At 42.1% G+C, this 21,832-nt stretch overlaps 1 protein-coding gene and 1 pseudogene across 2 annotated transcripts in view; both read right to left on the bottom strand.

The window, feature by feature from the left end:
* The window catches only part of ACOXL (acyl-CoA oxidase like), a 390,431-nt gene that overhangs the window by 140,376 nt on the left and 228,223 nt on the right, over nt 1-21,832 (bottom strand). Inside the window, exon 12 of one of the 2 annotated variants that reach the window (XM_054547921.2) lies at nt 18,285-18,374. The exons of the other annotated variant lie outside the window; for it this stretch is intronic. Coding sequence (XP_054403896.1) covers nt 18,285-18,374 — 90 coding nt within the window. The remainder of the gene's footprint in view (nt 1-18,284; nt 18,375-21,832) is intronic. 2 annotated transcript variants of the gene reach the window in all.
* On the bottom strand, nt 13,188-14,234 carry LOC100442846 (large ribosomal subunit protein uL18-like; annotated as a pseudogene).

Raw genomic sequence — 21,832 nt, 5'->3', positions numbered from 1 at the left:
CATGCACAATTCAATCAAACTTAAGAGTGGTTAGTTTTGTTGTTGTTTTCAGTTAAATCTGGACCTTCTTGGTGTCTGTTTCCAGTTAGATATAAAGTAATTTCCCCTTTCTGGTTTCCCTCCTTCCTTCCAGCTACATTTATGGAGCACTTACTATGTACAAGGCACCTACTGTTTATATTGAGTATGGGGAACATTAAAAAGATAAATAAGATATAGCCGTCCCTCGGGGTCTTCCAGTGCAGATGGAGAGATCAGCCTATGCACACACAACTATACTCAGAGGGATCTGTAAAGAACACGACAGGTACAGAAGCACAGCAAGTTAAAAGTGGATCCCTTTACTATGAGGACTGGGGAAAGCTTTATGGAACAGGAGGGCTTTTGACCTGAGCCTTAAAGAACAAATGAGCTTCATTCATTTGTTCATTCATATATACAACACCTAATAGCAGCAACTACTCATTTTCTTTGAGCATCTATCTACTAAGGCTAAGCTCTGTTCCAAACTCTTTAGATGGAATACCTAATTTAATCTTCATGACAACTTTGGGTAGTTCATGGAATCACTCACCCCATTGTCCAATAAGACAACCAAGGCCTAGAGAGGTTCAGCCAGTTGCCAGGGTCACATAGCCAGGAAGTGGTGGGGCTGGGATTTCAACCCAGAGTCCATGCTTTCAGATGGAGTTTCACTCTGTCACCCAGGCAGGAGTGCAGTGGTGCGATCTCAGCTCACTGCAACCTCCACTTCCCGGGTTCAAGCGATTCTACTGCCTCAGCTTCCCGAGTAGCTGGGATTACAGGCGCCCGCTACCACGCCTAATTTTTGTATTTTAGTAGAGATGGGGTTTCACCATGTTGGCCAGGCTGGTCTCGAACTCCTGACCTCAAGTGATCCACCCGCCTCAGCCTCCCAAAGTGCTGGGATTACGGGCATAAGCCACTACACCCAGCCCAGAGTCCATGCTTTCAATAATTCCACACCTAAGCTGCACCTGCAGTATGCCAGGCTCTGTGTAGTCACTGGGGATACAAAGAGAATGCAGGAACCCCTGGTGTGCTGGGGGAGGGGCAAGAGCAGACAGCATGTCAGGATAATGTGATGAGATGACAGGTGAACTCAAAGCTCAGTGGGCACAGAGAGGGGCTGCACACTCACACTTGACATAAATTCTCAATCTGAGAAGGAACGGTAGCAGCAACAAAGGCTTTCAGGGCTGCGGGCAGAGCGCCTTTAGAGACACAGCAGCACGGAGAAGCCTGGGTGGCCAGGGTGTACGGCAGGAAGGGGAAGGGGCAGGGCTAGACACCAGGGCCTTGGCTGCTGTCTGAAGAGCTGCCTTTATCCAGGCACTTTGGGGAACTGAGTGACAGTGTCAGCACCTGGAGCCCAGCGTGGAGACTCAGGAGGCTGCCAGATGAGCCACCTCTGCGATTTCCTGTTAGAATTTCTGACCTGAAGCAGAGCCCACAGGCCCAGTGAGGTGGTTGTGGTTGTGTGCCCCTAAGTTAGGAAGTTTGGGGTGGTTTGCTGTGCCACAATAGACAGGAACAGGGAGCTTTTCCGGTCCCTTTCTCCCTTCTTGGGGTCTCTTCTTCCCTTCGCTTCCCATCCCACACACCTGCACCACATTACATCAGTCCCCTGCACACATTTTCACTCTCCTACCTGGAACTTGCCCAGGCTACTTCATGCCACAGTAGGGGCGTGAGCCCTGGTGTCTGGCAACCAAATCATCACCATATGCAGAACCCACAGCTTATTCTAATAGCCACAACACAGCCTTAATTGAGCCCCTACTGTGTGCTAAGTGCTCTACAGGAGTAACTGTAAGAGTCCTCCAAGGTACAGGTGATGGTCCCAGTTTTATACAGGTGAGGGCTGTAACTCTCAGAGGGGCTAAGCCCAGGATTTCACGGTTCCTCAATGTGGGTGAAACAGAGCCTGGGCTATCTGGCCATGAGGCCGCCCTGGCCTAAGCGTGTATTCTTCCTCCAGAGCTCCCTCCTTTGCAGCCTATTGTGTGCAAGGCTCTGTGGCTCACCCCATGCCAAAGACGGGTTTTGTTAGACACACCCCTCATAACCCCCATGGACATTTCACATTAAAAACAAATTATGTGCTTACCTTCTGTTGAAAACTTAGAATTTCTGCAAAGCCTGAACCAATGTTCCCCCAACGCAATGGTCAGTGGGAGCTGAGGAGAGGTTACAGCCCCCTTGGAAAGAGGCAAAGGCCCTCCGTTTGCACCAGTCCCCACGGCAATCTGAGTCTCGGGGTCTGCTACAGTTATTAAGGTACCTGCCTGGCCTTGAAGGTGATTGATTTGGTGATCCCTGTTGTGGGCCTAGTCCAAGGGTCCCATGCACATGGTATAAAAAGCCTGGGAGTGTATCCCTGCCCCGCACCCGCTGTGCTCTTCCCGTCACCATCTGTAACTGGCCCAGTGGAGTCCAGCTCAGGAGCACACCATTCCCGCAGGCAGCCGCGGCCCTCACACCCCACACAGACTTCTGGCCCAAACTTCTCACTAAAGAGGTAGAAAATGCCATTTCTCATACAGCTGGGCCACAGGCACCGTCCTGGCCAATGGGACCTATGAGGAATTCAGCTGAAGGTTTCTGGGGAAGGTTTTCCCTTGTGCTGTCTTCCCCAGAATTGCGGCAGCTGTTTTAAGACACTGATGAGACAATCCAGAAATCACTCCAGTGTCAGTGGAACTGGATGCTGGACAGAAGCAAGGGACTCAAGGGCAGACAGGCCCCAGCTGTGGGGTCACCAAGGAGCATGGTTGGTGTTCTTATGGTTTCAGCCACTTTAGATGGGTATTTATTACACGCAGACAAATGTGTCCTGACTGCTAACCCCAGTAGTGACTGGGTCTGAACCGAACTCAGGGAAGTGGATGTGTCCACCTTCCCTAGCGCAGGGCCGGCTGTTGTTCCCCAGTGTTTTCCCATCGCATTCTCACCTCCCCTGGGCTCCCTCTACCCCGCACTCACCCCCATACTGCCCTCATTTCCAGCAAGCTTCCTCACGTGCCTGTGTGTGTGTCAGCCCCTCCCAACACCCAAGCCCTGATGACAACAACAAACTGTCCAGTGTCGCCGGAATACATGTTACTTGTGGAATTTTTTTCAATTGAAAAGAGAAAGTAACTTGTCTTAAATCTGTGACAAAATAAAGAATGAAATGGCAATGGGCAGAATGTTAAAAAAGAAATTCTACTTAGTTTGTTACAACTTGAGCACCGTGCAAACCCTTTCTGAAAGAAAAACAATTCTCCTTAACCCCCAATGTTGATTTAAGTTGTTTCAAATTATAACGTTACTCAAACATGTTCAAACATAAAACTAGATATAAACACCTTATGTTTATAGGTCTTGTTCAACTCTAAACTATGAAATTAAATACAAGCAAAACTACAAAACCAATAAGATTCAAATCAACAGCCCTAATAACATGTGACAGACTGTGTTTTGCAGCATGAACTTGTTTTTTTCCAGCCTGTGCCAGTTCCTTTGGGGGAGTTATACCCACACCTCTGAGGGCTGGGCAAAGAGATCCCTCTGCCACACTTCTCTGTGGTCTGTAAAACTCTCTGCTATGGTTTGAATGTGTCTCCTCCAAAATTTAGGTGTTGCCAACATAATAGTATTAAAAGTTGGAGACGTTCAGGGGTGATTAGGCCATAAGGGCTCCTTCCTTGTGGATGGGATTAGGTGCCTTTAGAAAAGGGCTTGATGGACTGAGTTCACCCCTTTCTCCCCTTCTGCCTTCTGCCATGTGAGGACACAATATTCAAGGTGCCATATTGGAAGCGGAGAGTAGCTCTCACCAGAGGCCAGCATCTTCATCTTGGACTCCCCAGCCTCCAGAACTGTGAGAAATAAAGTCTGTTTTTTATCAATTACTTAGTGGTATTCTGTTACAGAAGAAGACATGGACTAAGATACCTCTTCAAGCAGCAAGCACATCATACCAATCTTCAGCCTCCACTAAACACAGATTTGTAAATCATAGAAAACCTACATCTGTTCTTTCCTCATTGGTTCCTGGTCATCAAGAAGGTGTTCTCTGGTGCTGATGGGCTTAGCAATGCAAGACAAAGGCCAGAATCCCCATGGCAATCTCTGGTTATATGGTTGTTATCCTGATGATCTGTGTATACTATTTAGACTATATCTGTTTAGACGATCATCAAAATTAAGACACAAAATTAATACATTCTGTTAAGAACTCATAGTCCCCAATTTGAAAAACTATATTAAAAATCAAATTCTGGGGAGCAGAGAAGAAAAGACAAACAAAGGCCCCAGATCCAGAAGGCTCCCTTTCTCCAGAATCTCACACATGGAGTCCTGATGAGGAAAAATGTAAATATTTAGATGCTGCAACATCTGGTTTCGAAAAAATTAGTGCCAGCTTTGTGTATGGGTCAATGGATTTGGAAAGAGAAAAACAGAACTTGTCTGTTCACTCGTGGGAGTAAAGAGGGTTGTTATGTTGGAGGATGGGGTGAGTTTGTGTGTATCACGAGTTGGTTTGTTCTCTTGAAAAGCCCTTCCTTTCTTTGTCACTCTTCATTCCTTTTCTTCCCTCCTTGACATTTTATATCAAAGGGAGAGAAGTGTTTTTTTTTTTTTTTTTTTGAGACGGAGTCTCACTCTGTCACCCAGGCTGGAGTGCAGTGACGATCTCGGCTCACTGCAAGCTCCGCCTCCCGGGTTCACGCCATTCTCCTGCCTCAGCCTCCTGAGAAGCTGGGACTACAGGCACCTGCCACCACACCTGGCTAATTTTTTATATTTTTAGTACAGACGGGGTTTCACCGTGTTAGCCAGGATGGTCTCAATCTCCTGACCTCGTGATCCGCCCACCTCGGCCTCCCAAAGTGCTGGGATTACAGGAGTGAGCCACCATGCCCAGCCGGGAGAGAATATTTTTTAATGGTTTTAAATATACTTGATCTCTAAAAATTAAAAGCCCTATTAAATAGTCTTAAATAAAAAGCAAAAATCTCCTACCCAATCTTTTACCTTTAATAACTCACTCCAGAAATAACCATTTTTAAGTAGCTTTTGTTATCCTAGAAGGGAAGCTTCCCAGTGTGAAGGTCAAATACATTCTCATGTCATGCTTTAGTTTGCTCGTAGTTGGAGCATGCTTTTCTTGAGTGGTTTTGTTTTTCCTGGAGTCTTAAGGGACTATTCTTTCTCTTGTTTCAAGAAGAAACATACCTTTTCCAACATATCACTAGAATCTTCCTGCTTCTTTTTGAACAGAAATTGTTTCCTTCTTAAAGCCATTATTTTGACCCCTGTGACTTCCTGTTCAAATTTGGACTAATTGTTTTCTGGGCTTGTCACGTCACTACCATCCAGGTATTTCTTTACATATACTCCACTTGGGTTAGCTCCTGAAAGCATCCATGTCTTTTAAATTCTTCATTTCTTGAATGCTTTCCTGCAGTTCATCCACAAGTAACATTTTTCAGAAAATGTATATCAAGTGAACTTATAGTGCATTTGAATATCTGTCTTTATATTGCCTCATATTTGATCAATAATTTGGCTAGCTGTGAAATTTTACACTCAAAGCAACCTTCTTCGGAACTTTAAAGGTATTATTCCATTTTATTCTAGACCTGTAGGCCCTTGCCAATCAGTCTCATCCATAGACCAAGAGCCATAATATCACCTAAGAGATTGCTGGAAATACAGAATTCCCCCACCCCAGAATCTGAAGTTGAACAAGATATCCAAGGATGTATGGGTACATTACAGTTGAGAAGCTGTTGCATCCTTCAGTGCTGCTTGAGAGGTCTGTGGTCAATCAGACTCTTAGGCCTTGGTAAATAATCCCACGTTTTTTCAGCTTGAGGGTTTTGAGGCCTTTCTTTGTCCTTCCTTGATGTTCTGAAGTTCTCCAGGTTGTTTTCAGGCTCTAATCTCTTCCAATGGGTCCTGCCAATCTCAAGACTTTTTTTGCCTTTCTTCATATCTCAGGAATTTTCTTCTATTTCTCTGATTTACCTGCCTCTCTGTATTCTCCAATCCCTTTCTTGGAAATGTTATAGATTTTAGAATGATTATCCCTCAAAAATGGATGGAATGGAAATTTCCCTTTAATCCTACTCCCCCTTTTTTGTCTTTCTGATCTTCATTCTTGGAAGTTTTCTCAAATTTGTTCTTTAGCCCTTACATTGGATTTTTTTTTTTTGCAATGTATATTTTTAATTTTCCAAGCACTTTATGGGTCTCTGAATGCTTGTATTTCATAGCAGGCTGTTCTTGCTTTATGGATGCAATGTGGCCACACATCCCTAGGGTTATAATTAGTTTTTGTTTCTCTATTTTGCTTCCTCCAGTGCCTGTTGTTATGTTTGTTCATCTTGCTCCTTCTTTTTTATGCTGTTGATTTTTCTTTAATTTTTTTTAGATAATACTATGAAATCATTGCTCATTTTTTTAGGTGTGATGATGGTTATTATGATTTTATAAGAAAAGATTCTTATTTTTAGAAAATGAACATTGACGCTCTTAGGGATGAAGTGTTTTGATGTCTGCAACTTACTCTCAAATGATTTCATGCACACACACACACACACACACACACTCACACAAACATATGCATAGAGGGTAAAAAAGAGAAATTTTAATATGGCAAAGTGTTAACAAGTAATGAAACCAGGTGGACGGTGTGCCCAGATATTTATTGTACTAGTCTTTCAACTTCTGTCTTGAAATTTGTTTGAAATTTTTTATTGTAAAAGTTGAAAATAAAAACGAAACAAAAATATTTGATGATGCTTGATTGTTCATTCTCTGATTATCCTTAGGAAAATACCCTCGGGGGTCTGAAATCCCTAAGGAATCAGCTTTCTTATAGTAAAACAGATATGTGCTTGGTCTCTTTTATTTTCTTCCTCAGTTCAAATTTGATAGAAACTACACTGGGCTGATGCCCCACTGCTGGTACGCAGCACACATCAGCCGGCCTGCCCCACAGCATGGCTCAGGCATTCCTGCAGGGGAAGAACAGCTAGGTTCCCCAACCCCTGCAGGAAAGGTCTGTCCTACCCCAAACCACATCTCGGCTGAGTCTAGTGTTTTAAGCATGGAAAAAGTACAAAAGGGGTTTTGTTCTCTTGGCCACCTGCCACAGTCCAGCCCCCAAACAACCCAATGTTCCCTTCTGATTGGAGAAACATTTTGTGCTTTTCTGGACATAAGGCTTGATGGTATTACTGCCAGGCTTCCCGTCAGCAGGCACACATCTTGCCATGGGCGGTTCCAAGACAGAGGTCTCTGCAACAGAAGCCACCCAGATCAGTCAGGAAGAGGACACCCCTTCTTGGTCTTTAAGCAAGTTAATGGCAGGTCATTTGCATTTTTGCATATTTGCACTGTGAAGTAATGAACAATATATGCAAAATCTCTAACTAACATTCTTTAGGGAATCTGCCATAATGGATTAGGAAGGGACCTGTCTTGGTGTATCTCTAATGAAGCAAAAGAAAGTTATAATGGGATTTCATGGGTGTGGGTAGTAATTGGATTTGGTGGAGGGTGTAATTAAATTTCACCAAGGGGCTACAACCTCTGCCCTGGCAAATAATAAAAGGGTCAGAAAACTTTCCATCTTGCTTAAAGGGAAACATGTAAAGCCTGCAGAAATGCCACAGCACATCCCCTCAATCATGGGACAGCAACCTAGCACCTTCAGGATCTCGAAAGTTTTACCTTCTGGTAGAGAGCTGAAAGCACTGTAGGTAATATCAGAATATTGTGAAACTCACTGGCCAGTTTCTCCCCTGTGTCTCCTGAAATTTCCATCTCTACTTCAATAAGGAGAATCAAAGCAGGATCCAGCCCAGAGAAGGGTGGCCTCCCCAAAATGGGGAGATTCCAACACACAAGTGGAAGGCTGAGTGGACCAGTACAGGCAGCCAGCACAACCTCCCATCACTGGAGGCATCACCCCTGGATGCCCAGCAGCAGAAAACTCCAGGTCCAACACAGGGCAGTCACCTGGCAGGCTTCCTATGAGAGGGTGCTGACTGATGGCAAACAAGCAGGCTGACCCTCCCCAGCACTAAGCTATGTATTCAGGGGTCTCGTTCTTTCACCCCAAGGGACCAAGCACTGCCTGGCCAGGCTGTTAAGTTTTCTTCCCAGAGAAGGTTTCTGGAGCTGTGGCAGATGCTATTACTGTAGTCGCTCTGATGTGGGGAACTGGGTGTCCTGCTATTAAACAGGCCTTTATGGAAATGAATGACTCTCTGCCTGAATCCCTCTCCTGCTCTCAATCCTTGCGACCCAGTGTCTCTCCAGCATCATCCAGAAGAAACAACCCCACCTCCAGCTGTGTCCACTCAGCTTGTGTCTTAGCTCAGGCTGCTACAACAAAATACCATAAACTGGGTGGCTTATAAACAACAGAAATTGATTTCTCACAGTTCTGGAGTCTGGGAAATCCAAGATCAAGGTAGTGGTAGATTCAGTGTCTGCTGAGGGCTCACTTCCTCGTTCACAGATGGCACTTTCTTGCTGAGTCTGCATATGGTGTAAGAGGCAAGGAAGCGCTCTTTGATAAGGCACTAACCCCACCCATGAGGGCAGAGTGATCATGACCTAATCACCTCTCAAAGGCCCCACCTCCTAATACCATCACCTTGGTAGGTTTTGACACATTAATCATGGAGAGACATAAACATTCAGGCTGTAGCAGGTTGGCCTGTCAATTTCATTCCATGCTTTGCATTCTCCAGAAAGTAATAAAAATACTCGGTCATCTGATGGCTTCTCTCCCACTGTCAATGTCATTGACATTGTCATTTACTTATTCCTGCTTTTTAATTATTCTAGTTATTTGACCTTGAAGAGGGAAGAGCACTAATGCCAATCAGGGTGGGCATATGCTTTATCTTATGGCACCATGTGCAAAATAAAGTTAACATGAAAGGCCTGAGACTGCTATCCTGAGATGGCATCTGGGAACTTGGGTTTGGGAAGATTCCCACCATTCCTTGACTGATAAGGGTGGCTCACTGTGCCTAAACCATTTGAGCACATAATGTGGTTTATGCTGAACATGTGCTTTCTTCTGAAAGTCTGCATTGATATGTGCTAGGCAGAGGGTGTCTACATGACCAGCCCCCAGTAAAAACCACGGACACGGAGTCTCTGCTGAACTTCCCTGGTAAACATTTCACATGTATTGTCACAATTTGTTGCTGGAGGAATTAAGCATGTCCTGCATGACTCCATTGAGAGAGGACCCTTGGAAACTGGCTTCTGGTTTCCTCTGGACTTCAGCCCATGTGTCTTTTTCCTTTGCTGACCTTGCATTTTGTGTGTGTGCATGTGCGTGTGAGAGAGAGACAGAGATGCGTGTGTGCGTATATATGTATTTTTTACATATGATTTTGCTGTAATAAATCATAGCCATGAGTATAAGTATATGTCAAGTCCTGTGAGTTCTCCTAGTGAATCATCAATCCTGGGGTTGGCCTTGGGGACCCTTGACACACCCCACTTATATAAGAAGTGTTTCCAGCTGGATCATCACTTGAGGTAGCATTTTTCCAGTATGTGTCTGGAAGATATCTGTCTGGCAAATTGGTCAAAACAAGGCTTACTGTCTGGACTTAAGGTCTCTGGTGATCTCTTTCTTAGCAGACTGTAAAACTGGACCATGCCCTGGTTCCTTCCCCAGCCTAGGCCTTGGAGCACTTGCATGTGTTCTTAGTGCACAGGGTGCCCTGCTTTCTGTGCTGATGTTCATTCTCCCAACCAGGTGCTCAGCCTCCCTGCAGCCCAGCATCCCTGCACGTTCCTGCTGTTCATGGTTCAGAGTTCCTCATTTCATTTTCCATGCTCCCACGTATGTGATAAACAACAAGGAGTCCCTGTTTTTCCCCACGCTTTCACTTGAGTTCACATTTAGAAATTGTGATCATTCCCATAACACACTAAACAGCCTTTCCATAATGCTTACAAGCTAGAGCTTGCAATTAAAGCACTAAATCACAACTTCAGGGTCAAGTGCTGTTGAATCACATGCTTATGTTTAAAATATACTCCCAAAGAGAAAGTTGTCAAAAAACCTCACCTGGATCACAAGCTGAGATGGAGAATGTGAATTAATGTAATGTCTGAATTACTGAATATTCTTAAGAAGATTTTTTGATACAACATTTAAATAGGAGGGAGACAAAAAACAGACAACTTTTAATCTAGCCCAAGTTAAATTATAAGTCTCAATTCTCCCCCAAATAATCTACTCTCCTATAGATATCGCTAAAAGCTAAGAGGGAATGGGGAGCTGCCACTACATGCCGCTGTCCTCATTCTAATACACTTTTTAAGATACATAACAATGGAAAAATGTTCTTTTTTAATCATCAAGATCGTTGACAACATTGAGATATCAGTATTTTGCTCTATTTCCTTCTAAACTTACTCATGCATAGGTTTTTGTTTTATACCTTTTTAAAAAATTCTTTAAATGTAATTGTAGCATTTGCATGAATGTAACTGTAGCAGTGAAGCATAAGAAATAATTCAGAGAGATCCTATGCACGCTTTATCCATTTTCTCCCAGCGGTAACACTTTACACAACATTTACTGGCATCCCAACCAGGAAAATAGTGTTGGTGCAAGCCACAAAGCTTACTCAATTTTCGTGTTATTAATATTCATTTTAGCCATTCTAATAGAAATGTAGTAATATCTCATAGGAGTTTTGATTTGCATTTTCCATAATGGCTACAATGATGTACCTATTTTCATGTGCTTATTTGCCATGGGTATATCCTCTTCAGTGACATGTCTGTTGATGTTTTTTGACCACTTTCTAATTGGATTGTTTGTTTTTCACTGTTGAGTTTTGAGAGTTCTTTATATATTCTAGACTCAAGTCCTTTGTTGGAGGTGTCATTTGAAAACATATTCTCCCTGTCTGTAGCTTATCTTTTCATCCTCTTCACAGAGAGGGTCTTTCATAGAACAAAAAAATTTATTTTTCATGAAATGCAGCTTACCAACTTTTCCTTTTATGAAATGTGCTTTTGATGTCAACCCTAAGAACTTCCCTATCCCTAGGTCTCAAGGATTTTCTCCTAACTTTTTTCTAAAAGCTTTATAATTTTACATTTTCTATTTAAGTAATTCATTTTGAGTTAGATTTCTTTATAATGTGTGAGACTTAGGTTGAGGTTCAGTTTATTGCCTGTGGATGTCCAATTACTCCAGCACTATTTGCTTAAAAGGCCATCTTTCCTCCACTGGATTGCTTTTGCAACTTTGTCAGAAAGCTACAGTTTTTATTTCTTCCCTTCTAATCTCTATGTTTTAATTTATTTTTATTGCCTTATTGCACTGCTAAAACTTTTAGCACTAGTTGAATAACAGTGGACATTCTTGCCTTTTTCCTAATCTTGGGGGAAAAGCATTCAATGTTCCACTATTAAGCATGATGTTGGGTATAATTTTTGTAGACTCTCTTTTTCAATTTGAGGAAATTCCCTTCTTTCCTAGTTTGCTGAGTTTTTATCATGAATGGTTGTTGGACTTTGTCAAATTCTTTTTCTGTGTAAACTGACATGATCATGTGACTTTTTCTCCTTTAGTCTGTTGATGTGGTGGATTGCATTTGATTGACTTTTGAATGTTGAAGCATAGTTGCATATCAGAGATAAATTCCACTAGGTTGCCATGTGTAATTCATTTTGTACATTACCAGATTCAATTTGTTAATATTTTGTTGAAGATTTCTCTATCTACACTCATGAGTGATACTAGTATGTAGCTTTATTCTTTTTTTCTTCTATCTTTGTCTACTTTTAGTATCAGAGTAATACTAGCCTTCTAAAATAATCAAGGAGTACCCTCCCCTCTTCTATTTTCTGGAAATAGAATTTTCTGAAAATAGAAGAGGAGAGAGTAACATTCTTCTTTAAATGGTAAATAGAATTCTCCAAGGCTTCAAGGCCAGGAGATTTATTTTTCAGGAGCTTTTATATTATTATTAAGGGTTCAGTTTATTTAAGAGTATAGAACTATTCAGTTTGTCTGTTTCAACTCTGTTGAGTCAGATAGTTTCCAGTTTTTGAAGAACTGGTCCATTTCCTCTAAGTTGTCAAATTTATCAATGTAAAGCTATTTTCTAGCATTCCATTCCTTTTTTTTTTTTTTTTTGAGACAAAGTCTCACTCTGTTGCCCAGGCTGGAATGCAGTGGCACAATCTCGGCTCACTGCAGCCTCTGCATCCCAAGCTCAAGTGATTCTCCTGCCTCAGCTTCCCGAGAAGCTGGGATTACAGATGTGCAACATCACACCCGGCTAATTTTTGTACTTTTAGTAGAGATGGCGTTTTACCATGTTGTCCAGGCTGGTCTTGAACTCCTGACCTCAGGTAATCTGCCCACCTTGGCCTCCCAAAGTGCTGGGATTAGAGGTATGAGCCACCACGACTGGCAACCTCATTATTTTTTAATGACTGCATGATCTCTAGATGTATATTCTGTTTCATTCCTGATATTGGTGATTTGAGCCTTCTTAATTTTTAACTTTGTCAATCTAGCTAGAGTGTTATCAACTTTGTTGATTATTTTCAGAGCCAACCTTTTGTTTCATGGATTTTCTCTATTGTTCTCCTGGCTTCAATTTTATTAATGTATAATCTTAACTTTATTATTTCCTTTCTTATGTTTGGTTTCTACTTATTTTGCTCTTCTCTTTCAATTTTCTTGAGGTAGGGATTTAGGTGAATGAGTTGAGACCTTTCTTCTTTTCTAAAATAAGCATTTAGTACTATGAATTTTCCTTTCAGCACTATTTTATCTGCATCCCATATGTTTTGATGTGTTGTGTGTTCATGCTCACTCATTTCTATGTATTTTTACAGTTCCGTTAAAATTTCCTATTTAACCTATGGATTATTTGAAGTATGTTGCTTAATTTCCAAGTATTTAGAGATATTCTTCTTTTCTTTCTGTTCTTGATTTCTCATTTCATTCTATTATGATGAGAAAACATATTCTGTACCTTTTTAATTCCTTTAAATTTGCTGAGTTTTATTTTAATGGCTCAGGATATAGTCCATCTTGAAGAAAATTCCACAAGTGCTGGAAAAACATGTATGCTGTTCCTGTTGACTAGAGTGTTCCATACATGTTAATTAAATCCTGTTGCTTGATTATGTTTTTCAGTTCTTTTTTGTTTTTTGTTTTTTGCTGTCCATAAGTGTATTGTCTTTATCTGAAAAATCGTCATGGAAAATTGTTTCGTGTAGCTCTCAGTAGTCCGCTCCTGAGCTCTGAGGAAGCTTGCCTTCTTTTGAGCTATCTGATCTTTCTTCTGGGAAATGGACATTTTGGGACAGTTCCACCTCTTCTTTTTAATTTCTTTCTTGGGCTTCTTTTCATAGACTTGATTCTTGTGTATAGCAGCATGAGCTTTCTTATACATCTCCTCCGTCATGTCTGGAGTTACGCTGTTCTTTATGTATTGAGAGAACCGTTTCTTGTAAGCATCTTCATCTTCTTCCATTAAGTAGCACAGGTAATCTGCAACATTCTGGCCTGTGATGTGCTTCCGGTGTACTTCTGCATTAAATTCCTTGCTTTCAGAATCATAACCAGGGAATCATTTGGTACTATGAGAGACAGATGAGCCTCCAGCCACAGCTCCCTTCAGGGAGCCAAAAAATTTATTGCCAGTGGTAGTTCTGGCAAGGGCTGCATCCAAATAGCAAGTAAAGGCACCTGGCTGACCATCAATGCTTTCCACATTGTATTCATTGCCAGTCACCTACACTTGGCCTTCATAGATGTTGTCCATGCCAAACCTATTGAGAAGCCTGCGGGCCAGCAGCAGGCCAGTACAATACACTGCAGCATAATTTGTCAGGCCAACCTTCACACCATATTTTGGCAGTTCGTGTGCATATGCTGCGCAGACTACCATATCCCCCTCTATACGGGCATAAGCAATCTGACCAATGATATCTCTGTTTGTTAGATGAACCACTGTCCTATATTTGGGTGTGTTGTATTTATTTTTATCCTGTATCACCAAGCATTTCCGAGCATAGTAACCGGTTTTACCCTCTCGTCGTCTTCTAAATTTCACTTGGTATCTCTTAAAGTAGGCCTTATTCTTAACAACTTTAACAAATCCCATCCTGCAAAACAGAGACCCACATCCGTGGCTCAACAGAGACCTGCAGGCCCAGCAGCGCCTGTTTTTCAGTTCTTTCGTATCCTTTCTGATTTGCTGTCTAGTAGTTGTGTTAACCATTGAAATAAATGTGTTGAAATATCCAACTATAATTGTTGATTTGTCTATTTCTCCTTTCATTTCTTTCAGGCTTTCCCCCAGAACCTCACAGTATCACATTGTATAGTCTTATTTACATGTAAAAATTTGTAATATATCTCATCACAGTCTAGTGATATTAATGTTTTACCACTTTGAGTGAAGTGTGGAAACCTTACCTCCATTTAGGTCTCTTTGCCCTCCTCACTTTTTAATTGTCTGAAGTATTTCCTTTATGTATATTGAGCAACACACTTCTCTCCTTCTGAGACTCTGATAATACAAATGCTAGCTCTTTTGTTATTGCTCCACTGATCTGTGTGATTCTGTTCATTTTTGTCTTCTCTGTTGTTCAGATTGGGTAAATTCTGTTGATCTGGCCTCAAATTCACTGATTCCACCCTCTATCATATCTACTCTATTATTGGGGTCAGACTGGAAGTTTGTTAATTCAGTCATTATATTTTTAATTCTATCATTTGAATTTGGTCCCCTTTTATTTGCTTATTTTTTTTCTATTTTTAAAATTTGTTTTGAGAGCATTTGTAGCACTTTTATGCACCTTTGAAGCACTTTTATAGTGGGTACTTTAAAATCCTTATCAGATAATTCCAACATTGTTTTCTTCTTGGTATCCGCATCTATTGACTTTCTCATTAAGTTTTGATTTTCTTGGTTCTTTTATAACAAGTGATGTTTGATGATATTTAATCTTGAAGTATAGCAAAAGGTCCTGATGGGTATATGTTCACTTTCCTGCTGGGTCCCATCGACACCATGCTGGAGGAAAAGGAGCGCTGATGCACATTGCCTTGTTGGAGACAGGTGGGGGGCAAGTTCTGTTCCCTCTTGGCCCTGCTGACATCAGGGAAGGGAGTGGGGAAGCACAGGGCCAACTACCCCCATTTCCCACCACCTCATTGTGCCTCACTGATGCTGGATGAGGTGAAGGCTCCGCTGCTTACTGGCTCCTGCTAAAAATCGGAGAGGAGGAAGAAGGATATTAACTCCCCCACTTCATCCTATTTCATTCTGTTGATGCCAGGTGAGGCTAGAGGCTCAGCTCCCCACTAAATCCCCTTTAGGGGTTTAGGGGGCAGGGAGGGAAGAGGTGAAAGTGTCCACTGGCTCTGCTGTACACTACTTGATCCAGTTTCTTGTCATCTTGTGGGTATAGAGCTTCAGCTCCTCACTGGGCCCACTGACACCACGGGTGGGGAGAACACAGAGTAGTGACTAGTCCCTACTCACACCTCCTGGTTAGTCTAATCGACGTCAGGTGGGAGTAGAGACTCAGCTCCCTGCTGGACCTCTGCTGGCCCCATGGTGGGTAGCGGAAGCACACTGGTGATGGGCTCCACCTTAAGCCACCTCATTGGTTCTTGTTGCTGCTGAGTGGGGGTGGATTTGCCACCGGGCCTTGCTGACACTACTCTGGTGGGGAATCTGAGCGCCACCTGTCTCCACCAGGAGAGGAAAGAAAGATGAGCTCCCTGCTCAGCCCCACTAAGGCCACTGGGTGGGGGATGGGAGTACTACCCCTGCTTTTGCCTGCTTCCTTAGGTCAGGGATCCAGTGGAAGATCAGCTCCCAGCGAGGTGGAAATTGTCAGCGGGGGTGGGGAGAGTGGTTATGTTTTTTTGTTGTGTCTGGCTGGTGTAGCATGGGTATTACCAAGAAGATTTCGGGTCATCAGGCCACCATCTTCCTGGTCCTTTGGCTAGGGGATTAGGTGTCTCCTGGAGCATATTTTGTGTGTGCCTATTAGAGATACAGGGGATGTGTATCCTGTCTGGGATATATGGGAGACAATAAGGAAATCCAGAGACCTTATTGCTGTTTCATTCTTCAAGTCCCAAAGTCCCTAGGCAGCCGCCTTCTTCCTTCCCCCTTCCAGGGTCTTCTCTTCCCATGCTTGTCTGTTGTATTTTGTCCAGGGAGTTTAACTGTGAAGAGGAAAATCTGTGAGGAATGGGGCTATTCTATCTTAGCAGGCCAGGAGTCCCTATTGTCCTTTTTTGAGAACTCCAAATCATGATCACATTCTTTATACAGTCAAGTGCCCCAGCTAAAAATTTCCCATCACCTAGTGATATCTTTGCCATCATGATGTCATAGCACAACATATCACCTTATCTATGCTTTGATGTGCTTCCATATGCAAATACTTACACATAAAAATTGTGTTAGGCACTGTTGGTGGGAAGGTAAATTAGTACAGCCACTATAAAAAACAGTATGGAGGTTTCTCAAAAACAAAAACAAACAAACAAACAAAAAACTAAAAATAGAACTACCCTATTTTCCAGCAATCCCACTAGTGGGTATTTATCCAAAGGAAAAATAAATCAATATATCAAAGGTATACCTGCACCCACGTTTATTGCAGCACTAGTCACAATAGCAAAGATGTGGAATCAACCTAAATACCCATCACACGAAGAAATGGAGAAAAAAAATATGGTATATATACATAATGGAATACCATTTGGCCATAAAAAATGAAATCATTTCATTTGCAGCTACATGAATGGAACTGGAGGTCATTATGCTAAGTGAAATAACTCAGGCACAGAAACACAAATATGGCACGTTCTTACTCATATATGGGAGCTAAAAAAGTTGATCTCACAGCAGTAAAGAGTAGAACGATAGATACCAGAGGCTGGGAAAGGTGTTGGGGGGTGGGTAGGGGGAATTAACAGAAGTTGATTAATCAGTACAAATATACAGTCAGGTAGAAGGAATAAGTTATAATGTTCGATAGCAGAGTAGAGTGACTATAGTTAACAACAATATATTGCATATTTCAAAATACACAGAAGAGAAGACTTGAAATGTTCCCAACACATAGAAATGATAAATACTCGAGATGATGGACACTCTAAAAACTCTGGCTTGATCATTACACACTCGAGGCATGTAACATAACATCACATGTATCCCTTATATATGTACAAATATTATGTATCAATAAACAAACAAAAATTATGTTGCAGTAGCCTATGGTATTCAGTACAGTATCATGCTGTACAGGTGTGTAGCATAGGAGCAATAGGAGCAATAGGCTCCACCACATAGCCTAGGTGCGAAGTAGGCTGTGCCATCTTGGTTTGTGTGAGTGCACTCTATGATGTTGACACAGCAATGAAACAGCCTAATGACAAATGTCTCAGAATATATTCCTGTTGTTAAGCAATGCATGACTGTATGTTTTTGTATCATTTTTACTTACCATAAGTTTTAAATTTCTGTTATAAATAGCACTCTTTGAAAGCACTATTTTAAAAGCCATATAATTCCCCACTAAGTGGCCAGAGCATGATTTATACTGTATAATAATTTTCCTATTGTTGAAAATTTGGACTCCAACATTATTGCTATAATAAATAATGTACTGGTGAAAATGTTAGTGCCTTGAAGTTTTCTGTATTTCAGGCTGTTATCTTAAAATACAGCCCAGAAGTAGAATTACACACAGTTCAACAGCAACATGCAAAAGGACCCCCCTGTGCCAACACGGGGACTTCAACATACTTGAAAACATGAGCCGATTGGATTGAGAAAGGAAAACCGTATTGCAGAATAGTCTAATATGCATTTCCTTGATCATTAGGAGGCTGATCCATTGCCGTTCTTTTGTAAACTGGGTTTTCATGCCTTTTGCTTGTTCATCTTCTGGGGCCTTACATACTCTTTCAAAATACCCTTCCCAGTAGAAGAATCTGACTCACTATGTATAAGTGGTTTTCTTAAACCAAAAAGATAAAATTCAAAGTCAAAGATCAGCTAAGAGAGAAATAATGTAATCCCCTGTTCAGCTACAACAAATATCAAGTGCCTAACAGGAAAGCACCTGCCAATTAAAGAAGGCAATCTGATAAAGATAAAATATATGAAACACTTCAGACTTCTGGATAACTCTTGATCTTGAAAACATTTCCCGAATCTTACCTGAAGCATAACAACATTGTCACCTTCAAAAGTGGCAAACACATCTGTGTCACACTTTAAGCCTGAGATTCGATTTTCCATCATGTAACCCTGTTGCAGAAAGAGAAAAAACACACACACACATTTCAAATTTGCGATCCCGTCACTATATAGGACTCACATTTTCTTTAAAATTAAAAAATATACAGAAAATTGAAAAGAGGTAAACAATCATATTTCTCCTAGCCAAAATAACCACTGTAAGAATTTTGATTCCTTACATTAGCTTTTAGTTCACGAATATTATTTTGGTGGTAATAAAAACTATTTGAAAATGGTTGTGTCATATTTCTGCAAAAGATTTCAATAAAGTAGACTGATTTTTTTCCATCTTCCATCTTTCTTCCAAATTACAATAAATGCCAAGGTACTAGTGATTATACCTCACCATATGTAGGCAAATGATGCCTCCCCCACCCCCAGCAACCCTTCTGAGAATTAGCCTATATACCTACAAAACTCCTTGGGAGGCAGCATAAATGTCTTAAATTGTCACTCTGCATCTTAATATCATTAAATACTCTGCGCCATAAATTCTCACTCCAGTATTTTTTTTCCTTTTACTTCCTGAAATCCTTATTTAAATGGCAGCGTTGGCAGTGTTTCTGCACACAAACCAGAGAATCAGCTACACAGGAGAAAGTAAGTTTGGCCCCAAGCAAAACATGAAAGAAGCAAAGCCTGTCTTTGTGTGGCCCCAGGTCCTTCCCCTTCTGAGGGCCTCTGCACTACCTCCTTCTTCCAGCTCTTTGTTTTCCCTGTGAAATATCCAGAATTGTTCCCCCTGTCCAAGCCCGCTTCCACAAATCACTTCTGCCTGTGTCAGGCATGTCAGAGCTGACTGTCCTGTTACTTCTCCCAGGAGTATGTGCAGTGAGCACTTTAGCTCTGAATAAGGAATGACAAGTTTTGCTCTGATAATATTTTCAAGCCACAGAGGCCCAGGGGCACTCATACTCTCGAATCTCCAGGTATCTTTCATGCCTGGGGGACCTGCTTCATTTCTGAAAATGGCCACATTTCAGGGGTCTTAGAAGTCTGGATTTCCAGGTTCCCACTGCCCTCAGATTCCTGAAAACTTGTGAGCAACAGCCCTGCTCCTGTGGGGAGAACCACCCTGGAAGGCCCGGCCACCTTTCCCTCTTCGCCATCAAGGCTGACTGGGCGGTGTTACCACCTGCAGTTTACAGAAGCAAAGGAGTCCCCAGCAGAAGCCTTAATTACCTTCTTAAGGTTAAACTGATTTTGTTTATGGGTAAGTAAATCAGTAACATTTCCAACCAGAAGTTCACTTGCCCCACCCCATAATAATCACAGGATTAAAACTGCCTTGTGGGCAAACCACATGAAATCAGGTTCTGATAAAGTGCGGTCCTGCCGCAGAGTGATTTCCCCATAAGGCTACAGTGGACTCATTTCCACCCTTCTCATTCTACAGTACCCTCTATGCTAGATGCTGTGCTGGGACTTCACACAGACTTCCTTTACCTCACAGAATCCCTTTAATCCTCACAACAGCCCTGTGAAGTAGGCATTATCCCCATTTTACAGATGAAGCAAGTGAGGCTCAGGATTGTGTTGGAATGTTCTTGAATCATCTGTCAAGTTCTGATGTGGAAGAAGAGTAACACTAAATATACCACCTGATATGGTTTGGCTCTGTGTCCCCACCCAAATCTCATCTCGAATTGTAATAATCCCCACGTGTCATGGGAGGGACCCAGTGGTAGGTAACTGAACCATGGCAGTGGGTTTTTCCTGCCCTGCTCTCATGGTAGTGAATAAGTCTCACAAGATCTGATGGTTTTATAAAGGGTAGTTCCCCTGCACATGCCCTCTTGCCTGCCACCATGTAAGACGTGACTTTGCTCTTCCACCATCTTCTGCCATGATTGTGGGGCCTCTCCAGCCATGTGGAACTGTGAGTCCATTAAACCTCTTTGCTTAATAATTACCCAGTCTCGGGTATGTCTTTATTAAGCAGTGTGAGAACAGACTAATACAGCACCTCAGTGTTGAGAAGCAGTGGTTATACCTAAGAAGTTCAGCTGCAAAACACTGAAAATACTAATGTTGAAGAAACAAAGTGCTTTTTTTTTTTTTCTGAGCATTTTGCTCTCCTCTCTTCCGATGGAGGAGAGGGCAACAGGCTCTTTGTTGTTCTCTGACACTTTTTAAACTTACTTCCACCCTGCCCTGGAAGTCAGGCAATCAGCTTTAAAATGACCAGAAAGAGAATCTACTCAAAGGGCAGAACCAGCAAACAGACACCAGTAGTCTCTCAAAGAACAGGCAATGGAGTTCTGGGAGCACAAAGATGTTTTGTATCAGCTCTTCACATGCAATATAATTCCTTTCTCTCCTACATGGTGAAACTCAGCTGTGAGCTCCTCTTCTAGTTTGAAAGTCAAGTGAAACTGGATGTTGATTCTGGACTCTATCTGGCCCTTGAGAACTGAGGTAACAAGGCTCACAGCCCTCAAACAGCTTGCAGGTAGCTGAAAATGAAATGGCAACAAGAAAAATCAAAGTCCAACCACATGGGAGGCAGGGTCGTGGTTGTCATGTTGCTTCCCATCTCCTGAAAGTAACAAGGTGTATTTATGATCTAATTTCTTTAGAATAAGCCAGAAAGGCCTGGCCTCACAGGAGTCTCAATCCTTGGGACCCTGAGATGACCCACTTAGAAACTAGTCAGGCTTAGAAAGTCCCAGCATCCACATCCTGGGTAAACGTCTATGTGGCTTAGAGAAAGACCCATGGCATAGAGCAGTCACTGAATGGGGCTTGCAGCCATCTTCTTGAGTGACTTAAATTCTATAGTTGAGGCCTTGAATTCTTTGGAGACAAATGATTATAAACAGTTTATGCATCTGTGTCTGCATCATTTTTTAACTAAAAATAAACTTTTTGGGTTTTTAAATTAATTACTAAAAGTAATACACAAGCAATGTAAAAAAAAAAAAACCCAGAAAATTTATACATTAAAAAAAAAAAAAAGAAAAAAGTCATTCACAAATCCCCAGGTGGAAGGTAAATGGGTGCCTGAGAAAGACCGCAAGAAAGAGGCTCAGGGTTGGACTAAGGAGCACAAGGATGGAGGGAGGAGTTGGCGGGATTGGTGGGGGAGGAAATGAAAGACTCGGAAGCCAACAATGGAGCTGGTCTGAGTAAAAAGAAGCCGCGGAACGTTGTGAGAGGAGGAGGGCCACGACTGCACATGGAAGGTACAGTTAGAGGAGACCTTCACACATCTTTACAGACCAGCACCACGGCGTGTGCCCAGAGAAGGGACAGTCATGGAGGCCACTACTGAGGGTCAACTTTCATATGCACTACATACAATGTGTCATTTCTACTTTTCACATCTCACCACTCCAGTTTTCAGGATGAAAAAACTGAAGTTCAGGGAGGTTTCCCTGAACCTTGCTTGGGTTCATTCTGGCCACACTGGCTTGCCCACTTCCCTGGGGTTTTGCAATCCTGTTCCCACTGTCTGGAACACTCCC

Source organism: Pongo abelii, chromosome 12 (genome assembly GCF_028885655.2).
Source record: "Pongo abelii isolate AG06213 chromosome 12, NHGRI_mPonAbe1-v2.0_pri, whole genome shotgun sequence".
Lineage (NCBI taxonomy): Eukaryota > Metazoa > Chordata > Mammalia > Primates > Hominidae > Pongo > Pongo abelii.
The sequence above is the reverse complement of the archived record's forward strand: the minus strand, read 5'-3'. Positions and strand labels throughout refer to the sequence as shown.